Raw genomic sequence first — 25,291 nt, forward strand, 5'->3', positions numbered from 1 at the left:
CGGACCTGCATTTTTTATATCAAGTTTTGAAAGAACTCGGTCTCCGGAGTACAATGATATGCCACACTTATAGTTTTTTTGTTTTGGGTACCTTCACAACAACAAAACTATTTAATTATTATTTAAAATAATTTCCAACTCTGGTTTTTGAAGTTATTTAATCTGCTTATATTATATTCATCGCAACAATATTGATTAGCGCTAATTTACAATTCAATAATTAATTAACAAATTCAAATAAATAATATCCAGGTCAGCAAATTAAAGATATTATTTTTAACTTTTTTTACTGTGAATTTGAAATCTCCATGTACAATCTAATAATTTGCATAATATTTATTTTATCGTCGTTATTATAAATTAACTTCTACTAACTAGTTTCTAGTGCTCTACATGTTCCAAAAGGTTATAACCCTCCCTATTGCACCAATTTATTTTTCGTTCAATTTTATTTATAGCTCTTGGAGCAGATCTTCTTCTTATACTTCCGAATGCATTTTGTACTCTTTATTGTAAATGCTGAGATGTATTGATTTCACACACACATATTATTTTTATATTATTTTTTAATATTTCATTGCATCTGATTTTCCGTATTCAATGTTTTCCCCACGTCATTGTTAAGTTTGAAGGTTTATCAATATTGGAAAGATGAATATTAAATTAAAAAAAACAGAGCCGGACTTGAAATTAGTTTAAATAAGTTGTGCTCAAATGTCCAAAATAAAAACAAGTATTAAGTGTGGCATTTCATTGTACTCAGGAGACCGAGTTCTTTCATAACCTGAAATAAAAAATGCAGGTCCGTATTTAAAAAAATTAAGTGGGCCTCTGTATCTCACAAATTATCAGTTAATTTGAAAATATAACCGTCAGATAGCTCTAATAAAGTGGCAATGAGAATGTGCAATTAGTCTTTTGATTTTCTAAAAAGTAACGACAGAAAAAAATAAAATTGATTTTAAAAAAAAATCCGTTTTTTCGAAAAAACTCAGCAATCCTTGAAATTTTTAAAACTTTTTTAATGGCATCTTGGTGAACATCCCAAAGCGCAACTTTGCCCCAATTTAACCATCTTTGTATCTATTACGGTTACCGAGATACCAATGCTCGTACTTCGAATTTGTAGCACCCTGTATATAAACGTGCGTGCATAAAAATCGGCCCATTGTGAACTTTTGACTTTAACTGTGTCTTTTAGGATCTATTTATCAGACCAAGAAAAAAATATGAGTTGTTTCAAAGACAATTTAACATGCTTTGATATGAGTATAAATTTATCCAAAGTACTTGTCGTTTATATGCGTTGCAACGGGTAAACAAATGAAAGGCATTTATGTTGTGGTGACAATAAGAATAAAAAACTTATCAAATATTGCCATTACTACTTTACTGTTACTTTGTAATCGAAATGTGCACATTGTTCTTTCGTTGTTTGATTTGTTGTGTTTCATTGATTTATTAGTGTTTCAATTTAATGCATACATCACGGAAAAAAGCTGCCAAAGTAATCCCTTTAATCGAAAATGGAATTAAACAGAGAGCTGTAGCTCGGCAACTGCATATGACTCGCGGAGCGGTTCGAAGAGTGTGTGAACGATATGAGGAGACTCGGTCCTTTCGTAGACGACCTGGAACTGGTAGAAAGAGATATACAACGGATCGTGATGACCGCATTATTATGTCAACAATATTAAGAAATCGGCATCTTAAGGCTATTCAGGTGCAACAACAGCTTCGTGAAACACGAGGAGTAACTGTTAGTCAGTGGACAGTACGACGAAGATTGAAGGAAAGTAACATGACCCCCAAAACACCCGTAATTGGTCCAACACTTACCCCAGCTCATCGTCAAACACGCCTGCCTTTTGCACGGAACATCTGAATTGGACACTAGAACAATGGGAATGTGTTTTATTCTCAGATGAGACCAGGATATGCCTTTATGGTAGCGACCGAAGAAGAAAAGTGTACCAGAGGCCAGGTGAGCGATTCGCAGAATGCTGCATTGAGAAGCGGATTGCTTATGGAGGTGGTTTCTGCATGATCAGGGGTACAATTTCTATAACTGCGCGAACCGACCCAGTTTTCATCCGTTGGGACGACCGTCGGCATGGGAGAAGAGGTTTAACTGGTGCTAGGTATATTGAGGAGATTTTAGCAGTTCATGTGGTATCTTACGTCGACTACATTGGAAACGAATTCACTTTTATGCATGACAATGCGAAGGCACAACTAACCTAACCTAATCTAGAATCGTTCACGATTACATTTCAGAAGTCGGTTTTCGTGGTATGGAATGGCCAGCATGCAATTCAGACTTAAACACGATAGAACATTTATGGGATGAGCTAAAACAAATAATTCGTGCTAAACGAAGAGCTCCAACTTCTATCCCAGAGCTCATTGTTGCAGTAGAAGAAGAGTGGCTTAACATCCCGCAAAAAACAATATCAAACTTGATTGAATCTATGCCAAATTGTATGAGAGATGTTGTAAGAGCAAGAGGAGATCATACCCATTATTGAAAATTTATTTTAGTTAATTGTCAATAAATAAATAAATTAAATAATGACATACACCTTAGTAATAAAAAACGATAATTTGTTTCATGCATTAATTTAATAATTTTAGTCCGAAGAAAGCGAAATACAAATTAATATCTCTAAACTCTTTTCAAAGAATATGAAATTGTCTTTCAAATAGTATATATTTTTTCTTAATCTGACAAATATATTCTAAAAAATTAATAGTTAACTTCAAAAGTTTGCCTTGGGCCGATATATTTTTTATTTTGGGTACTTTAACAATAACAAATAACAAAACCATTATTTAAAATAGTTTCAAGTCCGGCTCTGGTCTTTTAAATTATTTAATCTGATTACATTCTTCGCAACAATATTGATCAGCGCTAATTAACATTGAATAAGGAATATAGAGCTAATTGAAAGATTCAAATGAATAATATCCAGGTCAGCAATTCAAAGATATTAATTTTAACTTTGTGTATTGTGAATTTGAAATCTCAGTGTACGATCTAATAATACTCATAATATTAATCGTAGTTATTACAAATAAATCAACTTCTACAAACCAGTTTCTAATGCTCTACATGTTCGAAAGGGTTACCACCCTCCCTAATGCACAAATTCATTTTTCGTTCAATCTTATTTATTTATAGCTCTATGAACATATCTTCTTCTTATACTTCCGAATACATTTTGTACTCTTTATTATAAATGTTGAAATATATTGATTTCACTTTTACAAATGACGTCAAGTAATGACCCCCCGCCCCTTGGGGACACGACCAGGAACCTCGCTGGCAAATATACTGCTCTCCATTTTTTTACCCAGGAGACCGAGTTCTTTCAATACCTGAAATTAAAAATGCAGGTCCGTATTTAATAACTATTAAGTTGGCCTCTGTATCTCACAAATTATCAGCTAATTTGAAAATCTAAAAATACTGTCAGATAGCCCTAATAAAGTGGCTATGAGAATGTGCAATGAGTTTTTTGGTTTTCTAAAAAGTAACGACAGTAAAAAATAAAATTGATTTTCAAAAATAATCCGTTTCTGAAAAAAACCCAGCAATGCTTGAAATATTTTAAACACTTATTTATGCAATATAGAACTCTTCGGAAATGATTTAATTCTATTAGAGAATTAGAGTTTACCGAGGAGTTTACTTAAGTTTCTATGGCTGTTGTTATTAAAAATTATCCTTTTAACAATTATTTATTGATATATTATTCCGAATAGATATGGCGACTCTTCTGGCGATGATGACGACTCTGACTCATCGGCCGAAGAATACTTTGCCGCAGCAGAAGAAGAAATCGACTTGACCAAAAACATCAAGGAGGAAATAAAAAAAGACGAAGATCGGAAATTGATCGAGGTGCACACGACTCCTAATAAAAAAGTTGCGGTCATTTTGAATCAAGACACTGACGTAACGATTACGGGGGTGTACGTGAATAGTACCACGAGGTCTACCCATCACGAGGGGTACTGCAGTATAGCAGGAATGCAGTACAGAATCTCCGCCACCAGTCACACGCAGACGGCTGCTACTGCAGTGGCAACCGAAACGTTGCTCCAGTCCACTAGCAGTTCAGAAAATGTAAGTAGTCATCAAAATTCATATAGTCTAGTTTACAGAAGATGATAATAGTGTCAGAATTATACAGGGTGGCGTACCTCATTCGCCTCGGTTGATTACACGAAAACGGAAAGATTCAGAAACAAAAATTTTTATGGGTATATGTAGAGAGGCAATGTGCATAATTTAAAATTATTTTGAAATGTACAGGGTGTGTCAGAACTAAGATCCATACCAAAGTTATATTTTTTCTTATGGAACACACCCGGTATTTTATTTCATTTTTGATTTCTTGGGCATAAAATAGGGCATGTATTATAAGGGTTTAATATGTTTAAATGTTTTGGTTTTTGATATATTTAAAGATATTTAAATATGCATGCTATAATAAAAAAGTTTGTCGACACCCTGTACATTACTTTTCAGAGTTAATTCTTGTGCTGACTTTAGAGCCAGAGAAATAAACTTTACTAAAAAAAATATTGCTTTCTTAAATGTATACAGGGGTATCAAACATGGCTGGTCTATTTTAGATATTTATTTTACATAAAAACTTCGTAATTTCAAATGCAACACTATGTATTTTTTTAAACAAGTCGAAGCAAATTTAAATGCTCTTTCAAACTGTATTACACTTCCAATACCTATCTGACTGAGATTTTTAATAAAAAACGATTTTTCAATAAAATGGCAATCAAAATAGCTAGTGTCGTTAGCTAGTGTCGTTATGGCAATTTGCTAGTGATAGGTAGTAGCTATTTTCAAAATCGACGTTAGTTTATGGAATTTATTTAAATGTATAACAGTTTACTTTTATTTAATTTACCCTCTATAGTTTAATAAGTATGTGTTTATTATTTTATCAAGAAAAATAAAGAAGTAGTTCTTTGATTTATATTACGATGACTTGTAGATATATTGGATTTTCTATAAAAGAACCAATTAAGGCAAATTAATTTTCTTCACTTCCAACGACAGGTTTCTGCCTACTCGCTTTTTCATATACCATACTATCAACTCTGCGAAATAGGAAAAGTAGTTTTTCAAAGGAACGCTCGTCAAGAAAATTCCTATTATAGGGATATCTTTGAGCATAAACCCTTCAGGCCAACAAGCAATTATCCTCACAAGATAAAATCACTAGTAACATATTCATTCCTTCCGCCAGCAGATACTGCTTCATTTTTCTTGATAAAATAATAAATACTTACTTATTAACCTTACTAGCGTGTAATGGTGATGATAAAGCAAAGCAAGAATTTCCATTAACATTCAAACTGGATAAAATTTTTTCACATTTATGTCAGTATGAGAAAAAACAATATGGCGATATTATTATATAACTTGGTAATATTTGAGGGGTAGTTTCATCTCGTTGGAATGTGACTTTCGAAAAATCTGTTTGCCAAAAATAAGCTTTTTACGTCAAGCAGTTTAAGCAGAATCGTGGTTAAGAAATTACCCAACTTTTTGGAACACCCTGTATGATTTTTTAAAAAATTTCAAAATAGGTATGTAAAAAAAACTTTAAAACAAATAAATTATGCTTGTCCAAGCGTTTTCCCGAAAGACTAACCGTTTTTTAAATAACAAATATTGTAATCTTTGAGGGGCGTTTTCACCCTCTTGGAATTTGAGATTCGAGAAACCCCTCCATTATCGAACCTCTACACTCCACAGTCAATCCGTTTGCCAAAAATTACAGCTTTAAACGTCAAGCAGTTTAAGCAGAATCGTGATTACTCAATGGTCATATTTTATGAAACATCCTGTATAAATTTATAAAAAGTCTTAAAATATGTAAAACAACAAAATAAAATATACGTGTTTAAGAGTTTTTCCGAAAAACTCACCGGTTTTTAAATAAAAAATATTTTAATATTTGAGAGATAGTTTCACCCCCCTAGAATTCGAGTTTCGAAAAATCCCTTCTTATCGAACCTCTACACCCTAAAGTCAATCTGTTTTCCAAAAATCAGCTTTTTACGTCAAGTGTTTTAAGCAGGATCGTGATTAATCAATGAACATCCTGTATACATTTTTAAAAAACCTTAAAATATGTAAAAAAACAAAATAAAATATACGTGTTTAAGCGTTTTTTCGGAAACTTGACCGTTTTTTAAATAAAAAATATTGTAATATTTGAGGGGTGGTTTCACCCTCTTGGAACTGGAATTTCGAAAAATCCCTTCTTATCGAACCTCTACACCCTAGAATCAACCAGTGTGCCAAAATTGAGCTTCTTACGTTGAGTGGTTTGAGCAGGATCGTGATTAATCAGTATGTCAGTCACTTAAGGATTTTATATATTAGTATAGATATAGATTGTAGGTAAATTAAATAAAAATAACTTGTTATAAATTTAAATAAAGTCCATAAACTAATGTCCATTTTGAAAATAGCTACTAAGTGTTACTAGAATATTGCCATGGCAACACCAGCCATCTTGATTACAATTTTATTGAAATATCGCTTTTTATTCAAAATCTAAGTCAGATAGGTATAGGAAACCCTAATATAGTTTGAAAGAGCTCAAACTTAATATAGTTTAAAAGTTCAATCGAAACGCTAGAAGTACTTGGAAAAAAATTATAATAAATAAAAAAAAATATTGAGACTTTAACACCCTGTAGCTAGGAAACAAAGCAGAATCGGACCTATGTTGATAATGAAAAATAAATCTTATTTTGACGTGAGGAATCTCCCACGAGATATGGCACATGTTTTTTGAAACACTCTGTATATTGTTTTTGTTCTTAAAGACAAGCTCAGATGGACAACCAACCTGCTCCAAATCGTATACTCCCCTGGATGCGTTATCCAGCATGCAACCACCTCCGGGTCCGGGGATACACAGCGGTCCACCAGGTCATCACATTCCATGCACTGTAAGAAAATACTACTCGTATGGTAATCGCAAAACAATTTCCGATGCACGTGATCAACTTTGAGTGACAAACGATGGCGACAGCGCTGCCAGATTGTGATAGATTTATCAGATGAATCTTAATTTAAAATTGACAAACAATATATTTATTATATCATTTTTTAAAGAGTTTTAGGTTTTATTTTTAATTTAATAACTAATATTTTAGTAATTAATTGATTTATTTGTTTTATAGCTTATTTTATTTATTACATATTGGCAAAGATTAGTCCATTATGTAGATTATTCTAAGCGTTATTATTTATTTATTTATTTATTGATGGACATTTTACAACGCCATAAGTGGTTATATCAAGTAAGAGGGTGCTATTAATGCACAAAGTAATAATCACAGAATTGAATAAAAACTAACTTTGAAAGTGATATAATGTGCTTATCAATCAAACTTACTTCTCTGTGTAGTCAAGGGTAATAAAGGACATTATTGTGACGTTATCGTTCAAATTGTTTATCAGCGAAGCTACAAGCCCTTTGCTTCGACTGTTTAAATGCTTTGGCATATTTTCAACACACAATTTCAAGAAATGCAATACAAAAACTCTAGAATTAGTTCTTAAAAGAACTGTTTGTGCTTAAAAGTGCAATTTAAAAAAAAAACTACGACAGTAGGTAAAAAAAACGAGAATTGCTCACAAAGATCCAACAACACGATATTATACAAAATAATGACTGATATTAGGATAATTGTCAAATAATAAAGGACAACATTGCTGAATACGGCACAATGTGACCAACATAGCGATAATAAAATTCGGTTTAAACAAATTTTTGCAGATTTAATCTAAATAAAATATCTGTTACAACCATTTGCTCTATAAAGTAAAATGAAGAGCTGTTCGGTATCTTAAATTATACAACAAATTTAAACATGTTTGCCAAAATTTCATTTAGTCAGGTTTATAGACTTTAATGTCAATGTCGATATGATTGATGACGTCCATCGGAAAATGTTTTGCGATTACAATATACATCTTCGATATTAATGTAATATTTTTTTAATAGCCTTTACCGGGTCACCAAATCGGATCTCCTCAGCATAGGCAACCACCACCACCAACACAAAGTTCGTTTTCCTCTCCTCATCACGCGTTTCATCCCCCTTCTAGTCAGGGATCGTCATCAGGAGAGCAGGGCTATGTTCATGGTAAGTGCATTTGTCATTATCAAGGTTTATGAGGAATTGTTTATAAACGGTAATATAGGGTCCGACAATAGTGCGTCGGGCATCTGTAGCTCTTGAATAAAAAACTTGGGAATTTTGCTTCTGTGCCAACCTAAAATATATACTAAAATGTATTTCAGGAAAATATTTTAACTTCTATAGGGTGGCTCAAAAAAGTGTGAGTGGATCGGGATGTTTTTCTTAAATGGAACACCCTGTATTTTATTGCATTTTTGGCTTCATTTCAGATCACTTTACGTAATCCTAAGATATGAGTAAATATATTTCGAGAGTTTCAGAGATATAAATAAATAAATAAAAAATATATATTTTACAGCCTTTCTTAAAAAAATTGTTACAAATACAAGAACTGTCCTGAAATCAAAACTGTATTAGGTATTTACTTTAGATGGGCTGTAATTACTTTGCTATAAATATCGTAATCTTAAAACATACAGGGGACAGGGTATTTAAAATTTTACGCCAAATTTTTCTAAATTATATATTTTTTTTTTCGTTTTTTTAATGCAACACCCTATATATTAATTTTTTGTTAGATGGAGAATTATAAAATGGACATTTTTTGTATTTACGGCATTTCAAAAATTTTCCACGGCAAAATACCAGAGAAAAATCATTGGATGGCTTTGATAAAAATTTACTGTGGAAAATGCCATATGAAATATAAAATCGGGAATATCTGCGCAACTGTTAAAATTTTTGAAATATTCTAAATACCAAAAATGATAATTAATTTTTTCATTCCCCTATCTAATAAAAAATAATATACAGGATGTTTCACTTAAAAAACAACAAGACAAATTATTTTATACTAGCGTGTACCAGCGACTTCGTTTGCGTCGAATTAATCATTTGTAATGGTGATGATAAAGCAAAGCAAGAATTTCCATTAACATACAAACTGGATAAAATTTTCTCACATTTATATCAGCATGAGAAAAAATAATATGGCGATATTATTATATAATTTGGTAATATTTGAGGGGTAGTTTCATCTCGTTGGAATTTGAGTTTCGAAAAATCTGTTTGCCAAAAATAAGCTTTTTACGTTAAGCAGTTTAAGCAGAATCGTGGTTAAGAAATTACCCAACTTTTTGGAACACCCTGTATGATTTTTTAAAAAATTTCAAAATATGCAAAAAAACTAAATAAATTATGCTTGTCCAAGCGTTTTCCCGAAAGACTAATCGTTTTTTAAATAACAAATATTGTAATATTTGAGGAATATTTTCACCCTCTTGTGGAATTTGAGATTCGAGAAACCCCTCCTTATCGAATCTCTACACCCCACAGTCAATCCGTTTGCCAAAAATCAGCTTTAAACGTCAAGCAGTTTAAGTAGAATCGTGATTACTCAATGGTCATATTTTATGAAACACCCTGTATAAATTTATAAAAAATCTAAAAATATGTAAATCAACAAAATAAAATATACGTGTTTAAAAGTTTTCCGAAAAACTCACCGGTTTTTAAATAAAAAGTATTTTAATATTTGAGGGATAGTTTCACCCTCTTAGAATTCGAGTTTCGAAAAATCCCTTCCTATCGAACCTCTACACCCTAAAGTTAATCTGTTTTCCATAAATCAGCTTTTTACGTCAAGCGCTTTAAGCAGGATCGTGATTAATCAATGACAAGATTTTTCGAAACACCCTGTATACATTTTTAAGAAATCTTAAAATATGTAAAAAAACAAAATAAAATATACGTGTTTAAGCGTTTTTTCGAAAACTTGACCGTTTTTTAAATAAAAAATATTGTAATATTTGAGGGGTGGTTTCACCCTCTTGAAACTGGAATTTCGAAAAATCCTTATCGAACCTCTACACCCTAGAATCAACCTGTATGCCAAAATTGACCTTCTTACGTTGAGTGGTTTGAGCAGGATAGTGATTAATCAGTATGTCAGTTACTTAACGATTTTATATATTAGTATAGATTTTAGATAGTTTGGCTTAGAATTTTGAACACCCTGTATGATTTAAGATTGCGATATTTAGAGCAAAGTAAGTAAAAACCATCTAAAGTAAATACCTAATATAATTTTGATTTCAGGATAGTTCTTGTATTTTTAATATTTTTTTAAGAAAGGCTGAAAAAATATATTTTTTATTTATTTATTAATATCTCTGAAACTATCGAAACATATCTACTCATATCTTACGAATATGTAAAGTCCGTTTATGTCAAAGGAAAACAAAAATGCAATAATATACAGGGTGTTTCATTTAAAAAAAAATCATCCCGATCCACTGACACTTTTTTGAGCCATCCTGTCGAAGATAAAATATTTTCCTGAAATACATCCTAGTACAACTTAACAAGTATAGCTAGAGACGTGAGAAATATAAAATAACACGCGACCGGTGCTATCCCCAAGTCTCTTCCTATATTTGTACAACTGTACATGCTTTAGGTTTGCAATTAATCAAAATTTCCAATTTTTTTATTCTAGGAGCTACAGATGCCCGGCGCATTTTCGCCGCCCCCTGTATGAATTTAGTAATAGGTAACCCTTAGAACAATTTCAAGGAGAGCTTAAAATAATTATAAAGCAAACTCGTTTTAAAATACCTACATTTAATACCTTTGTAGTTAAAGTGATGCTAAATAGACAATATAGGTATTTATAGGTCCTACCGACCCAACACATACACACATATTCAAGGAGAGTTAAAAATAATTTTAAAGAACACACTTGCTTTTAATAATATAATAATTAAATTTAATGAGTTTAATACTTGTGTATTTGAAGTTTTGAGTTGTATTATTTGTAAAAGAAAAAAAAACACTTTTAAAACACTTAAAAACGAAGTATCTCCCTGTTTGTTTATATCACGTAATGATTGTGTTATGTTTTAAGTGTAACCTTTTATTATGGCATCTTGGAAAGTCCCACGCTCCAGGAAGTCGTTTTATCCAGTTAGGGTGGAAGTAGCAATAGGTCAGGTGACGTCACCATGTGGGCAGATAATCGATAGGCAACCCCCTAATTGATTTAAATATGTGTGGTGTCGGGTATTGGGTTCGCCGGCTTACAAGGGCCGTTATAATAGTAGGGACGTTTTACATAATGTTACCTTGTCAGTTTATATTGGATTATAAACGTTATCGTACCTATAGCTTTATATTTATTTTTTCAGATAAAGGGCATATACAGGGTGAATCTTAAATAAGTGCAAATATTTTTCACGGTAGTATATTTCGACCTTAGAAACACGAGTATGAGGTTTTTTCGCGAAAAAATCTAAAAAAATTGGAATTTTTTTAGATTTTAGTTAAGAAACATAAATTGTTGATAATATGGCACAATACGTAGTAGATTAAATTTACAAGAAAGAAAATGCGGAAAAGATACAGTGGTTTCCAAAATTTTCGCAAAAAGGTCTTTGATATTTAGGATATTTTGGCTATAACGAAAGTCGGAAACACAAGATTAATCCATTTGATATTATCTGGCTTTATACGATAATTCAGGCTAGGTTACCAAAATATCTACTAATTATTATACCTCATAGTCTCATAGTTTATGAATTATTACTAGTCAAACTTCTTTAATATTAAAAAAAAACTTAAATTTTTAAAAACGTCGATAAATTCAGCAGTGTAAATTCATTGTTTTACTTCATAAGTTTTAAGTTTTGAAAGTTGTAAATATATATTTTTTCGAACGTCACAAAAGTATTAATTTTTACGACGTGATTGACAACATAAAAAAGTAATTATAACGCCTAGGCATAAAAGTAAAGCACTTTTACGTCTAGGCACAAAAGTTTCTCGATATACAGGGTGCTACAAATTCGAGGTACGAGTATTGGTATCTCGGTAACCGTAATAGATACGATACGCGTATTGCGATGTTCACCAAGATGCCATCAAAATTTTTTTTAAAAGTTCAAGGATTGCTGAGATTTTTGGAAAAAACTGATTTTTTTGAAAATCAATTTTATTTTTTCCTGTCGTTACTTTTTAGAAAATTAAAAAGCTAATTGCATATTCTCATATCCACTTTATTAAGGCTATCTGATAGTATTTTTAGATTTTCAAATTAGCTGATAATTTGTGGTATACAGAGGCCAACTTAATTTTTTTAAATACGGACCTGCATTTTTTATTTCAGATTTTGAAAAAACTCGGTCTCCTGAATACAATGATATGCCACACTTTATATTTTTTTTTGTTTTGGGTTACATTAACAGCAACAAAACTATTTAATTATATTTAAAATAATTTCAAGTCCGACTCTGGTAATTTAATCTGATTATATTCATCGCAGCAATATTGATCAGCGCTAATTAACATTAAATAAGGAAAATCGAGCCAATTGGAAGATTCAAATAAATAATATCCAGGTCAGATATTTAAAGATATTATTTTTAACTTTTTTTATTGTGAATTTGAAATCTCAGTGTGCGACCTCATAATATGCATAATATTAGTCGTAGTTATTACAAATAAATCAACTTCTCTAAACTAGTTTTTAATATTCTACATGTTCGAAAGCGTTACCACCCTCCCTATTGCACAAATTTATTTTTCGTTCAGTTTTATTTATAGCTCTTTGACCTTTCTTCTTATACTTCCGAATGCATTTTGTACTCTTTATTGTAAATGTTGAGATGAATTCATTTCACTTTTACAAATGACGTCAAGTAGTGTAACCCCTTGGCGATAGGTACAGGAACCTCGCTGAACATTATACTTGGAAATGGTAGAGCAGTATAAATTATATTACTCTACCATTTCCAGTCCATCTTCCCGGAAAATAATTTGATTGTTTATATTTTATTTATATTAATTATTTTATTGCATTTGATTTTCCGTATTCAATGTTTGTGGGGTGAAACATTGAATACGGAAAATCAATCAATCATCATTGTTAAGTTTGAATGATAATCAATATTGTAACGATGAATAGATTAAATATTTAAAAAAAAACAGAGCCGGACTTGAAATTAGTTTAAATAAATTGTGTTCAAATGTCAAAACAAAAAAAAAATATTAAATGTGGCATATCGTTGTACTCAGTAGACAGAGTTCTTTCAGAATCTGAAATAAAAAATGCAGGTCCGTATTTAAAAAAATTAAGTTGACCTCTGTATCTCACAAATTATCAGCTAATTTGAAAATCTAAAAATACTGTCAGATAGCCGTAATAAAGTGGCTATGAGAATATGCAATTAGTTTTTTGATTTTCTAAAAAGTAATGACAGGAGAAAATAAAATTTATTTAAAAAAAAAATCAGTTTTTTCCAAAAAACTCAGCAATCCTTGAAATTTTTAAAACTTCTTTGATGATATCTTGGTGAACATCCCAAAGCGCAACTTTGCCCCAATTTAACCATGTTTGTATCTATTACGGTTACCGAGATACCAGTGCTCCTAACTCGAAATTGTAGCACCCTGTATATGGTGCTACAATTCGGAAAGCAGAAAAAAATACTTTCTTTTTGTAAATTTCCTCACATAACTGAAAATCTCTTAGAGATATCGGTAAACTGTTTGCTGCAGTCAATTCTACGTAAAATGAACTATCAGTAAGAATATTTTAGTTGCGATCTGAGACATTTCGGTTTTTGACATAATCGACAGGGTGTGCCGAGGAATTTTTTCGAAAAATTTTGGAAAATCGATTTTGCTTATTGCGGAATATATTGTAGTCCTAAATGTATAATTTACAAAACCGTTTCGTTTTTGAGATTGGCTTTTTTTGTTCCGGAGATATTCGTTGTTAAATATTTCGGAAAGCAGAAAAAAATACTTTTTTTTTGTAAATTTCCTCAAATAACTGAAAATCTCTTAGAGATATCGGTAAACGGTTTGCTGCAGACAATTCTAAGTAACTAAAATTCTTCTAAAACTTTGGTTGCACGCAGGGGCGGATAAAGGAATTTATTTTAGAGGGGGCCCAAAATAAAAAGTAATGTAGAATATGCTTTTTAGGTCGCCATTTTTAACCAAAAAGCCTGATATTTAACACAATTTACAGATTTTAGGGGGGGGCCGAGCCCCATGGGTCCCCCTCTGTATCCGCCACTGGTTGCACGTCATAATACGACCACCAGCAAACTCCATAAGACGACGCATGGTGTCATTGATGACGTGCACCGAAAGTTGTTTTAATTTCCCTATACATATAATTACTTACAAGGTATTACTTTTAAATCTTTTTGTATTATTTAGAAAATTTTAAATTGTTGGCGTTTGAAAAAAATTGGCGCCGGGAGCCGGGAGGCACGTGTAGCCGCCCATACTAAAATATGTTAATATCTCAAAAACTGCGACTTTGGCTGATTTTGATGTTATTACAAATTTTGTTGCAAATATTATTCCTAATCTTAATTTGAAAACCACGTTTCGCTAGCTACTGTAATTTTGGAGTTACGATTTTTTTAAATTTTTAACACCCTCCCATACCCCCTTACCGACCCCCCACCCCCACCAAAAACTAATGGTCAGATTCTCGGGTGCCACAGTATTTTTGTGCCAAATTTGGTTAAAATCGGTTCAGCGGTTTTTGAGTTATCGTGTTACAGACGGACAGACAGACGGACAAACAGACAGACAGACACCATGAAAATATTTTGTATTTAGGTCATTTATGACCCAAATAACTCATTTTGAGTAAAATTAAAAAATCTTTTTTTTTGTCGATCTTAATAGCCACCTATTGGTATGGCCGGCTAAAAAATAGCATGTTCTATTCGGAGTAAAAATTATTTTTTGTGCCTCGCCTGTATGGTAAATGCCTACTCCACAGCTTCGCCACAAAAAGTATAATTTTTACTCCTAATAAAACAATATAGGTACTATTTTTGCTCTTATATGGCTAACAAATTATGACGTCCGGATTTTGTCCGGATTTTTGGGAAGGCTTACCCGGGGTGGACAAGTTTTCATCTAGTAACCCTATACCAATATGCAACTGTTAAAGGCGCACTTGGTTTTATCAAGTATTGTTCCTACCAGCGGGGGCTAAAGTTTCATTGGGGTCTGTGTGGCACAACCACGCCAAGTAAACATACTTGGACGAAACATCGTTATTAGAATGGTGGGTAGTCTAAAAAGTGTGCCTCACTAGGACGCTAATTTTGTGGAAGCATTAATTGAATGGTTAGATGAACTTAAAGAGACAAGTGAGATGAAGATCACTAAAGTCAACACTTTAAACATAAACATATTGATAACAACTAGACCTACGTCGAAGTAAACTTTGGTCGAAGTAAGGAATATTTCAGTATCGAGTTTCGAGTCCTCGGTTCGTGCATTTCCAGGGATTACGATTACTGCCGGCGCAAAAGTAACGAATTAGCTTAGTAACGAGTAACGAGTAACGAGTTCTAAATTCAAACAGTAAGCGTTACTTCGGGTCCTCGTAAAGTAACTGTTACTTTGTAACGATTACTTAGAATTTTTACATCACTAATGTCAACCATATGTCAACAAAGAAATGAAAAAAAAAACAAAAACAAAAATCTCATGGATCAAATGTGCGGCAAATGCAGATTCTATATTAGCATGAATTGTTTTTGAAAAAGTTATGTACATTCAAGGTTTGCAGTTTTGTTGAAAATAATTTATGTTTATTACTTTAGCTTCACATTTCAGTTGTTTGTACTTTTAATAATAGGGTAAAATCATAAAATATACATGTTTTTAATTTCTATGGGTTTCTTAGCCAAGTTATATTTCTGTTGTCAAAAATTCCTAAAAAATGCGTTTCGCTTTATTTTTGTGTCCGTTCTTATTAATTTGTTGAAAATTAATGAAATTGTTTGTTCACTGAATATATTATAAACAGTGTTAAAATAACAAGCTTTTTATAAAATCTCTTCATCATGTATTATTAACTGGAATAAAAATATTGGGGTCCGTCGGACCCCAACACACCATATTTCACTACACCAGTTGAGGGTTAATTCCTCCATTCGTTATTAATTTCCATTCCTGATATATTTCAAAGAATTGTCTCTCGGAAACATAAAGAATTCGTTGATGAAAAACAACTTTTTAGCGCGACGAATGATTCATCGGCATCGTGCCAGACACCATGCGCGCAATCTGCCACCGACGACGGCGTCTTTCCAGAGAAATTTGCGGCGAGGATGGCGCGTCGACGTCGTTCTGAACTCGCTACACCGTCCGCGACGCCGCTTCAGTCGACGATCGCCGCCGCTCGACCACGTGGCGCACGCCTCCTCCGCCAACACATTTACCCGCCAATCGCAAGAAAACGCCGTTTTTTCACGCATTTTTCCTCCCTCTATAGCCTAATTCAACAATCGAGCTCGTTCAAAAAGAAGGCCCACGACGAAACAAAGAGTGTCATAAAGAATGCGGCATTTCCGAACAGATTCTCCCGCTCAGTCGCTGTTGTAGCACTTTTACCGGTATTCTACGACGTTTCCCATCGGACGTGTGCTAAGGTGGTGTTTTGGCGCGTGTGGTGATTCTGCGCGACCTTGAACTTGGGATGTGTCAGTGACGCAGTAAGGCTATTTACAAATTTACGCTGTTGAAAATGTAAACGCCGGGATATATATGACTAGCTGGACTATGCTTTGTAAAGGAATCGTGCAGGCTATAAAAGGCAAGTGTCCTTGGAACAAATATTCATTTTTAATTCACTAAATTGAATTTTTACCATTATCAGAGTGGTCTGTTTTCATAATTGGTGATGCATGATCTTTCTAGTAATACATTTGCTCGTCAAACTACAACTAACTGGCGAAAAACACAAGAAAAACGCAGTTCTGATACAATTCTTATCGTTTTATAAAGTTGTTCAATATTAGAGAAAAATAGATTTGTATGTCTGGAAACGTTCAATCTTTTTTAATCTTTCTATAATTAGTGTTAGTTTTTGACAAATTTTAGTAAATTTTTAGAGAATGAGGTCTAGAGATTGACCTAGCCAAAATTATCATTGATTGTCATTCTCCAGCGATCTTTGACACCGTTTTTTTCGATCATACGGTTTTTTTTTATAATTTATTTGTATCCTAGAAAGAGTAGGTACGTGAACTTTTTACTTTATTAGTCCAGGACACTTATTTTCAATTATGTGGTGCTTGTGTACAGATTAACATACTAGTCCTCATATCTCCGACCATGCAAAAAAACGCTGTTTTTTTCACGCATTTTTCCTCCTATAGCTTTGTTCAGTTTTCGAGCTCGCTCAGAAAAAAGGCCCACGACGAAAAAAAGAATGTCATAAAGAATGCGGCATTTCCGAACAGATTCACCCGCTCAGTCGCTGTTGTAGCACTTTTGCCGGTATTCTACGACATTTCCAATCGGACGTGTGTGCTAAGATGGTGTTTTGGCCCGTGTGGTGATTCTGCGCGACCTTGAACTTGGGATATGTCAGTGACGCAGTAAGGCTATTTACAAATTTACGCTGTTTGAAAATGTAAACGCCGGGATATATATGATTAGCTGGACAAGCTTTGTAAAGGAATCGTGCAGGCTATAAAAGGCAAGTGTTCTTGGAACAAATATTATTTAATTTCAATTTACTAAAATGAATTTTTGCCTTAATGAGTATCATTATCGGAGTGGTCTGTTTTCATTATAATTGGTGATGCATGATCTTTCTAGTACTACATTTGCTCGTCAAACTACATTTAACTGGCGAAAAACACAAGGAAAACGCAGTTCTGATACAATTCTTATAGTTTTATAAAGTTGTTCAATTTTTGAGCAAAATAGATTTGTGTGTCTGAAAACGTTCTATCTTTTTTAATCTTTCTATAAATTATTTATTTGTATCCCATAAAGAGTAGGTACGTGAAATCTTTACTTTATTAGTCCGGACACTTATTTTCAATTATATGGTGCTTGTGTACAGATTAACATACTAAGTTTTGATCTCTCCGACCATGCAAAAAACGCTGTTTTTTCACGCATTTTTCCTCCTTCTATAGCTTTGTTCAGTTTTCGAGCTTGCTCAGAAAAAAGGCCCACGACGAAAAAAAAAGTGTCATAAAAAATGCGGCATTTCCGAATAGATTCACCCGTTCAGTCGCTGTTGTAGCACTTTTGCCGGCATTCTACGACGTTTCCTATCAGACGTGTGTGCTAAGGTGGTGTTTTGGCACATGTGATGATTCTGCGCGACCTTGAACTTGGGATGTGTCAGTGACGCAGTAAGGCTATTTACAAATTTACGCTGTTTGAAAATGTAAACGCCGGGATATATATGATTAGCTGGACAAGCTTTGTAAAGGAATCGTGCAGGCTATAAAAGGCAAGTGTTCTTGGAACAATTATATTATTTAATTTCAATTTACTAAAATGAATTTTTGCCTACAATTCTTATAGTTTTATAAAGTTGTTCAATTTATGAGCAAAATAGATTTGTGTGTCTGGAAACGTTCTATCCTTTTTTAATCTTTCTATAATAATTAGTGTTAAGTTTTGACAAGTTTTAGTCAGTTTTTAGAAAAATGAGGTCTACAGCTTGACCTCGCCAAAATTATCATCGATTGTCATTCTCCAGCCGTCTTTGACTCGTTCTTTTCGATCATACGGTTTTTTTTTTATTATTTATTTGTATCCTAGAAAGAGTAGGTACGTGAAATTTTTACTTTATTACTTAGTCCAGGACACTTATTTTTAATTATATGGTGCTTGTGTGTGGAACAAAATGAACACCCTGAATTTTTGTTTCCGGTTAGCCATTGTGGTCCAGATTAACATACAAGTCCTCATCCCTCTGACCATGCAAACCACCCCACAAACACCCCTAAAGTTACAATTTTTTAGTTTTTGCTAAATATTTCCCATACGTTCAACTCTATTACAGAATTAATAATACTCAAAATTATTATTGCTTATAAAATTACCTACAAAATGGTGTATATAACTGCATAAGTTGATTAAACCAGTGACATGCAGTGGGGCTTAAAACACTAAATTTATTACGTTGCATAATGCATAATGTTCTTAAATTTATTTTATATGAAGTGTATTAAATGAAGATGTTATTTCGTATGTAAAATATGACGGTAAATGTAAATAATCGTCATTTCCAAGCGATTACTAAACGGCTTTTTTCGATCATACGAAATATTCAGGAACTATAAAAGAATTTTTGTTGTTTATTCTATGTTTAACGCGAATAAATTTTTAGTCGAATTTTTCATCCAAAGATATTTTCGTCAAACGTATTACAGATATTACACATTTTAATATGGCAACACTGTAGCTTTCAGTTTTACCTGGCCGAATTAGAAAAAAAATAAGTATTTTATGCGTTGGTCCCAGAACGAGTGGCGGCTCCACCGTATAGCACTTGAGACATAAAGGGAAATCATGAAATCAAATCAGCCTTGTCACAAATTGGCCCATTAGGTTGCGATCTTCCCAATTCTTTCAATCAACGCTTTGACGCTAATTGAAACCACTAATTTAATCTGCTAATTTCGTGGATCTCGAACACTAATGCGTGTACTAATTGACTTACCCTTGTAAAAACACGTGTCGACAATTTTAATTTAATGCTTCAGAATTTTAATAATGTTACCCTACATCACTGTGATGGCGCGATCTTTGTGGTTATTTAATAGGTTATAAATACGTAGTAATTTTCGATATTCTCATTACATGTGGTTTAAATTTTAAAACCGTTGGTGTCTAGTTCTCGGAACAGAGTTAAAGCCCGCTATTTTAAATACGGTTTTCGAGGAATATCGCCATGCTGTATTTCCTAAAACAGTTTAGTTAGTTTGAGATGGTATTTTAACAATATATTTGGATGAGTGATTCCCAATATGTTTTAATTTGATACTTATAACTCTACATGTGTGGCAAAGGTACCGTATGATCGAATAAAAACGGCGTTAGCGATGGCTATGAAATGAAGACCGCTGTCATTTTATATGTAAATTATTTATAAGGGAAATGTCATCGATTGTCATTTCCGATGCTCTTTCCGCAGTTCTAACGAGGTCTTCGGTACATTTAGCCTTTACCATCAGCGCAACATCATCTGCATATGCTATGACTCCTACTGCTGCTGGGTATTCCATACGAAGGAGTCCATCATACAGTACATTCCATAGTAAAGGACCCAGTATAGATCCCTGAGGTACACCTTTAGATACTTTAACTTCTGTATCCTCTACAATAACGCATCTTTCGCTTAGATAAGCTTTTATATTTTCCACTAAATATAAACTTATTTTCCAATGATATGTAAGCTCATTGATTATATTTTCCCAGTTAGCCGAGTTGAAAGCATTTTTTACATCCATGGTAATCAACATAAGGATATCTCTGTTTGACGAGCTAGTATACTTTAGTACTCTAATTGCCTGAGACACTTTTTTGAGAGGATCGATTGTACTGATTTTTTTTCGGAACCCGTACTGCCTCTCATTTAAACCACCCTTTAGCTGTATTTCAGTTTCCAATCGATCTGTTAAGACCATTTCTATTAATTTGACCATCGAGTCCAGCAGGCATATAGGTCGATAGCTACGTTTTCCACTTTCTTTCTGGGGTTTTTCTATTAACACCAGCTGGGCACGTTTCCACCTACTCGGAATAGATGCATTTCCAATAACATCATTGCAGATATCTACCAGCACATCAGGTCTTTCCTGAGCAACAATCTGAACTAACTCAACTGGAATGCCGTCTGGTCCAGATGCCTTTCCTCTTTTTAGCCTCTTGACTGCGCTATCGACTTCAGTCATCGATATTTTGGGGAAATCCACTATAGGAAATCTTTCCCAGTTCACATTCTCGCCCCTGGGAAACAGCTTTCTGGCTTCATTTAGTTGAGCATCTTTGTCAATTGAATTTTTTGTTTTTATTTTTTTCATAATAATTTTAAATGCCTGTCCATATACATCATTTTCAAGTTCATTTACAATATTTCTCCAAGAGCTCTCCTTTGATTTTCGAATTTCATATTTTAGCTTTTTACGTGCTTCTTTATACAAAGTTTCTGCTTCATTTACTTCTGTTTCAGACCTTCTTCTTTTCCGTAGTCGAGTAACTTGCCTCCTAAGTTTTAAACATAGTTTTCTCGCTTCGCAGATAGTTGTATTCCACCAATAAACTGGTTTTTTCATGGAATTCGGTCCTTTCCTTTTAGCACCGTATTACATATCTTCTGCATAACTTGAACAAGTTCCTCCGCGTGTATTTTGTTTGTGTATAGGATCATTTCTTTCAATAATTGTTCTCTAATCATTCCTTCTTTCTCTCGAACAGAGATTCTCTGTTTCCGATTGTAAATTTGATTGTCCTGTGATCGGTCAGGTTCTCTTCCTTGAGAACTCTCCAGTCGTCTATCTGGGTTGTCGCTTTTTCTGTACAGGTCACATCTAAGAATGATTGACTTTCCCTTCTAACAAAAGTAGGCTCATTCTATGTAGTAGGCTTATTCTATCTAAACTATTCTGAGCCAACCAGTCAGCCACTAATCGGCCCCTAGCATCTTCTACTGGCGAACTCCATAAAGGAGATTTTGAATTTAGGTCTCCTGCTATAAGTGTTATTTTATCCTTTCTCAAGTCCCTTTCCATTTTAGACAATAATTTATCGAGATATTTTATATTAACATTTGGTGACATATAACACGAAATGACTTCACAATACGGAAACTCCACACATACATATCCATGTCTTGGGCGAACATTTATCACAGCTGTTTTATCACAGTTATTCTAATTATCACAGCACTATCAACATTTATATCACAGATATATTTTCGTTCCTTAACAAGGGCTTTATTAGGTTCGGTTACTAGAAGAATATCACAGTCCATAGAATCCCGCCATAGTAAATCGTGAACCGGTCTGCTTCTATTTGTATTTAGTTGGGCAAATCTAATCTTGTGTTTTGTTTGCTCTTCATCTCCTCTACTAATTTTTTATAAGTCGGGCAAGTCATTGATCCCGCGCTAGTGCAGTTATTGAGACTATAAAACACTCAGGTACGAGGTTTGTGTGATGTAACGCTGTTTCGGGTTGTTAAAAATAAGTGAAAATGAATTCGAACTAGGCGTCGTGTTGTGGTTGTGACAATTTAAAATGTTAATAAAATTGCCGAAAAAATGTTAACTCTCAAAGGAGAGCATAATTAAGCCATTGTTGGGTGCAATAACAGTCAATTATTCAGCTTTACTTGATATTGAACTCTCCCGAAACAATATTTTATAGCTTCATAGTTTCTCACACCGATTTGATCAAAAGCAAAAAATTGATTCAAGCAGTTTGACGAAACAAGTGAGTAAACAAAGTGCTCGTTACATAATCAAAATATTAAATAGACATATACTGTGAGGGGATATAAAATATAATTTGCAATATTAATGGTATGCTTTTTTTAATCTAGTGATGATTAAATGTTTTATGAACATCAAAATTATAAATATGTACCTTTAAAAAATTTCGTTATAGCCGAAATAGCTCCAATTATGCCCCACTAGCAAAACCGGTGATAAAACTATGCTCGCTACCGTAGTTGAACTCATCAAATTTTTTTTTAACTGGAATAATATTTAACTAATTATTATATTTAATTAAATATTTACCTTTTTATTTTTTTGTTTAGAATTTCCACAAATTACACTTTCTAACACTTTTAGAATAATTGAAGCGTGGTAATTCAAAAGCGTCTAAGTGCCAAAAAGTTATTTTTGAGTTATTAAGGTTTTTGTTATAATAAATAAAAAAACAACTATATTGCGGTGAAAAGTACTTTAATAATCAGTATTAACTGTTTGAAGCATAAAACATTTTAAAAAAACTTTAAAAAGTCGAAAAGTTTTGTTACAAAAAATTACCAAATTCATAAAACAAAGAAACAATCTAAGTTCAAAATTAACATGGATTCAAAAGCGTCTATGTTCCAACTAAACATCCATCCAAAAAAATAAAACTGAACACGAACGTAGATTAAGTTGCTACTTATTTTGATTTCTTGGTATTATCAATCAAAGTTTCCCAATAACTTAAATATTTTAAAGGTATATAGTCTAGCATATCTTCAAAATTTTTAATTTTTTCAGCAGAGATTCGATTCTTGCATTCTAGGAGAGGGAGATTTCCTAAAATATCCTGTATTCTTTTTCACACACACACTCAGTCCATGCTTCCAGCTTACTGAAAGATTTCCTAATTTTCACCATCTTTGGATTTTCCTTATTAACCATAATCCAGGAAACCTGAGATATTTTTAACTTCGTTGTGTTCAGCATTTCGTCGGCAAGTTTCTGAATGTCTTTAAAGTCCTCAGATTGAATCGTAAAAGCTTTAAAAGGATTCTTGTGACATGCATTCTTTATCATATCTTTTATACCCTGCTGGCAAGCGAACCTTTGGGTCGGCGTTTACATGTATAGGAGTGAGTCGTTATGGCAATCTAGTAAGTCGGAGTGAGCAAAAATACGACGTATTTATTACATAACTACTTAATCTGACGCTAGATTCCATGCGCTTGGGAAAATACTCGTCTTCTATCTTTATTCAGTACATCTTATTTTACTAAGCGTGTTGACCGTACTCTTCGTACACATGAAAACCGTGTGAGACCTTTTGTTACTCTTTTTCGCTTTTCGATTTGAGCGAAGTCACGATCACAAGGGAGGTATGAGTGACCAGAAACTAAGAATTTTTGTTCAACTTGCTCATATACTCCCATAGCCACCAAATATATTAACAACAAGAGCATTATTATATTTTTATTTTGACCATTGCAATTGTCACTCCATGTGATCAACTTTTTCTTTTTTGGAAAATCCACCCTCAATAATGCTTTTAGGAGATGTGTAACGAATTGACACTTAGACAGTTTTTCCCTATAATTGCCTACTCAGTTTGGACGTCGCGCCATCTTTTAGCCGAGTATTTAACGTTAAAATAGCAGTATGGCACTTAGACTGTTTTGTACGTTATTGACCTTGGCACATAGATTACAAAATTAATGAAATCTTAAATTTGATCAATTTGGTACTTAGACGCTATTGAATTTCCACGCTTCAATTACATACTGATTTTTTCGTTTACTCTCCATTTAAACCGGTGTATTTGTATGTATTCGTTATTTACGAGTTCTCCGGCGGTGGCAGCACCGGAGGAGAATGCACCAAGCCTATACCTGTGCCTATACTGCGTCATTTCCCATATTCGCTGGTATTTAACGGACGGTAAACAAAGTAGGTTTTGATATTAAACGATTACAGGTATGTTTACAGCGACTGAGTATAATTTCAGGTTATGCAATTTAAAGTAACAATCGCATTGGTATTTAATTATAGAGCCAATACAGTGTTTACTTGTAGTGTTCTAGCGATAGAAAAATATAATGGTTATATTTAAAAATTCCAAACATCAGTTTAAATTGTTTAACATAGCATCTATTCTATGATACATGAAATTATTTTTTTCTTACAACTTTGTTTTCTACCTTGTTAATTCTTCTTTTTGCGTCATCTCACCACTCACCCTCCGTGTTTATTGTATGTACAAATCACCCAAGCGACGGTGAGCTCAGATTTCTGTGCGACACTTGTTGAACTCATTTTCCCATGCCTCTGTTAATTCTGGATTAAATCATCCAATTTAATAAACACTAAACTCGATATTATACGGTCTGGCAGGTTTTACGAGGGATATTGGATACCTACGTTCTTAGATTAAATCGGACAAAATAAAAAATAGGAAATAGTAGTATATATCCTCATTTGACCACATTTTTACTTTATTTTTATGCTAGGGGACTTAAGAGTTTCGTTACTGAAATTGAACTAAATGGAATTTTCTAGTTTTAGGTTTAGATTCTTATAGAAGATCGTTATTTTTTAGACGGTAATATTTAAAAAAAATTGCTGTACAGGGTGGCGCCTCTCATACGACGCGGAAGCTCCAAGGAGAACGATAATTTGTATTAGGGGTGGGCAAAGATTGAACGCAACGATTGAGTTGTTCATTTGAACGAGTATTAAAAATGAATCGCGAGATTCGATTCATTGCTTGCAATCCGGTTGATTGAATCGTGGGCAGCACGGATCCACAAGATTTGAACGATGAGCCGTAAA

At 33.2% G+C, this 25,291-nt stretch overlaps 1 protein-coding gene across 2 annotated transcripts in view; it reads left to right on the forward strand.

Moving 5' to 3' along the window:
* Positions 1-25,291, forward strand: part of LOC115874644 (titin-like) — a 232,170-nt gene that overhangs the window by 18,336 nt on the left and 188,543 nt on the right. For both annotated transcript variants that reach the window (XM_030889851.1, XM_030889853.1), the window contains exons 3-5: positions 3,766-4,129; positions 6,871-6,996; positions 8,058-8,199. In XM_030889851.1, coding sequence (XP_030745711.1) covers positions 3,766-4,129; positions 6,871-6,996; positions 8,058-8,199 — 632 coding nt within the window. The remainder of the gene's footprint in view (positions 1-3,765; positions 4,130-6,870; positions 6,997-8,057; positions 8,200-25,291) is intronic.

This window comes from Sitophilus oryzae, unplaced genomic scaffold, assembly GCF_002938485.1.
Source record: "Sitophilus oryzae breed Bouriz unplaced genomic scaffold, Soryzae_2.0 scaffold_1297_pilon_pilon, whole genome shotgun sequence".
In the NCBI taxonomy this organism is placed as follows: Eukaryota; Metazoa; Arthropoda; class Insecta; order Coleoptera; family Curculionidae; genus Sitophilus; species Sitophilus oryzae.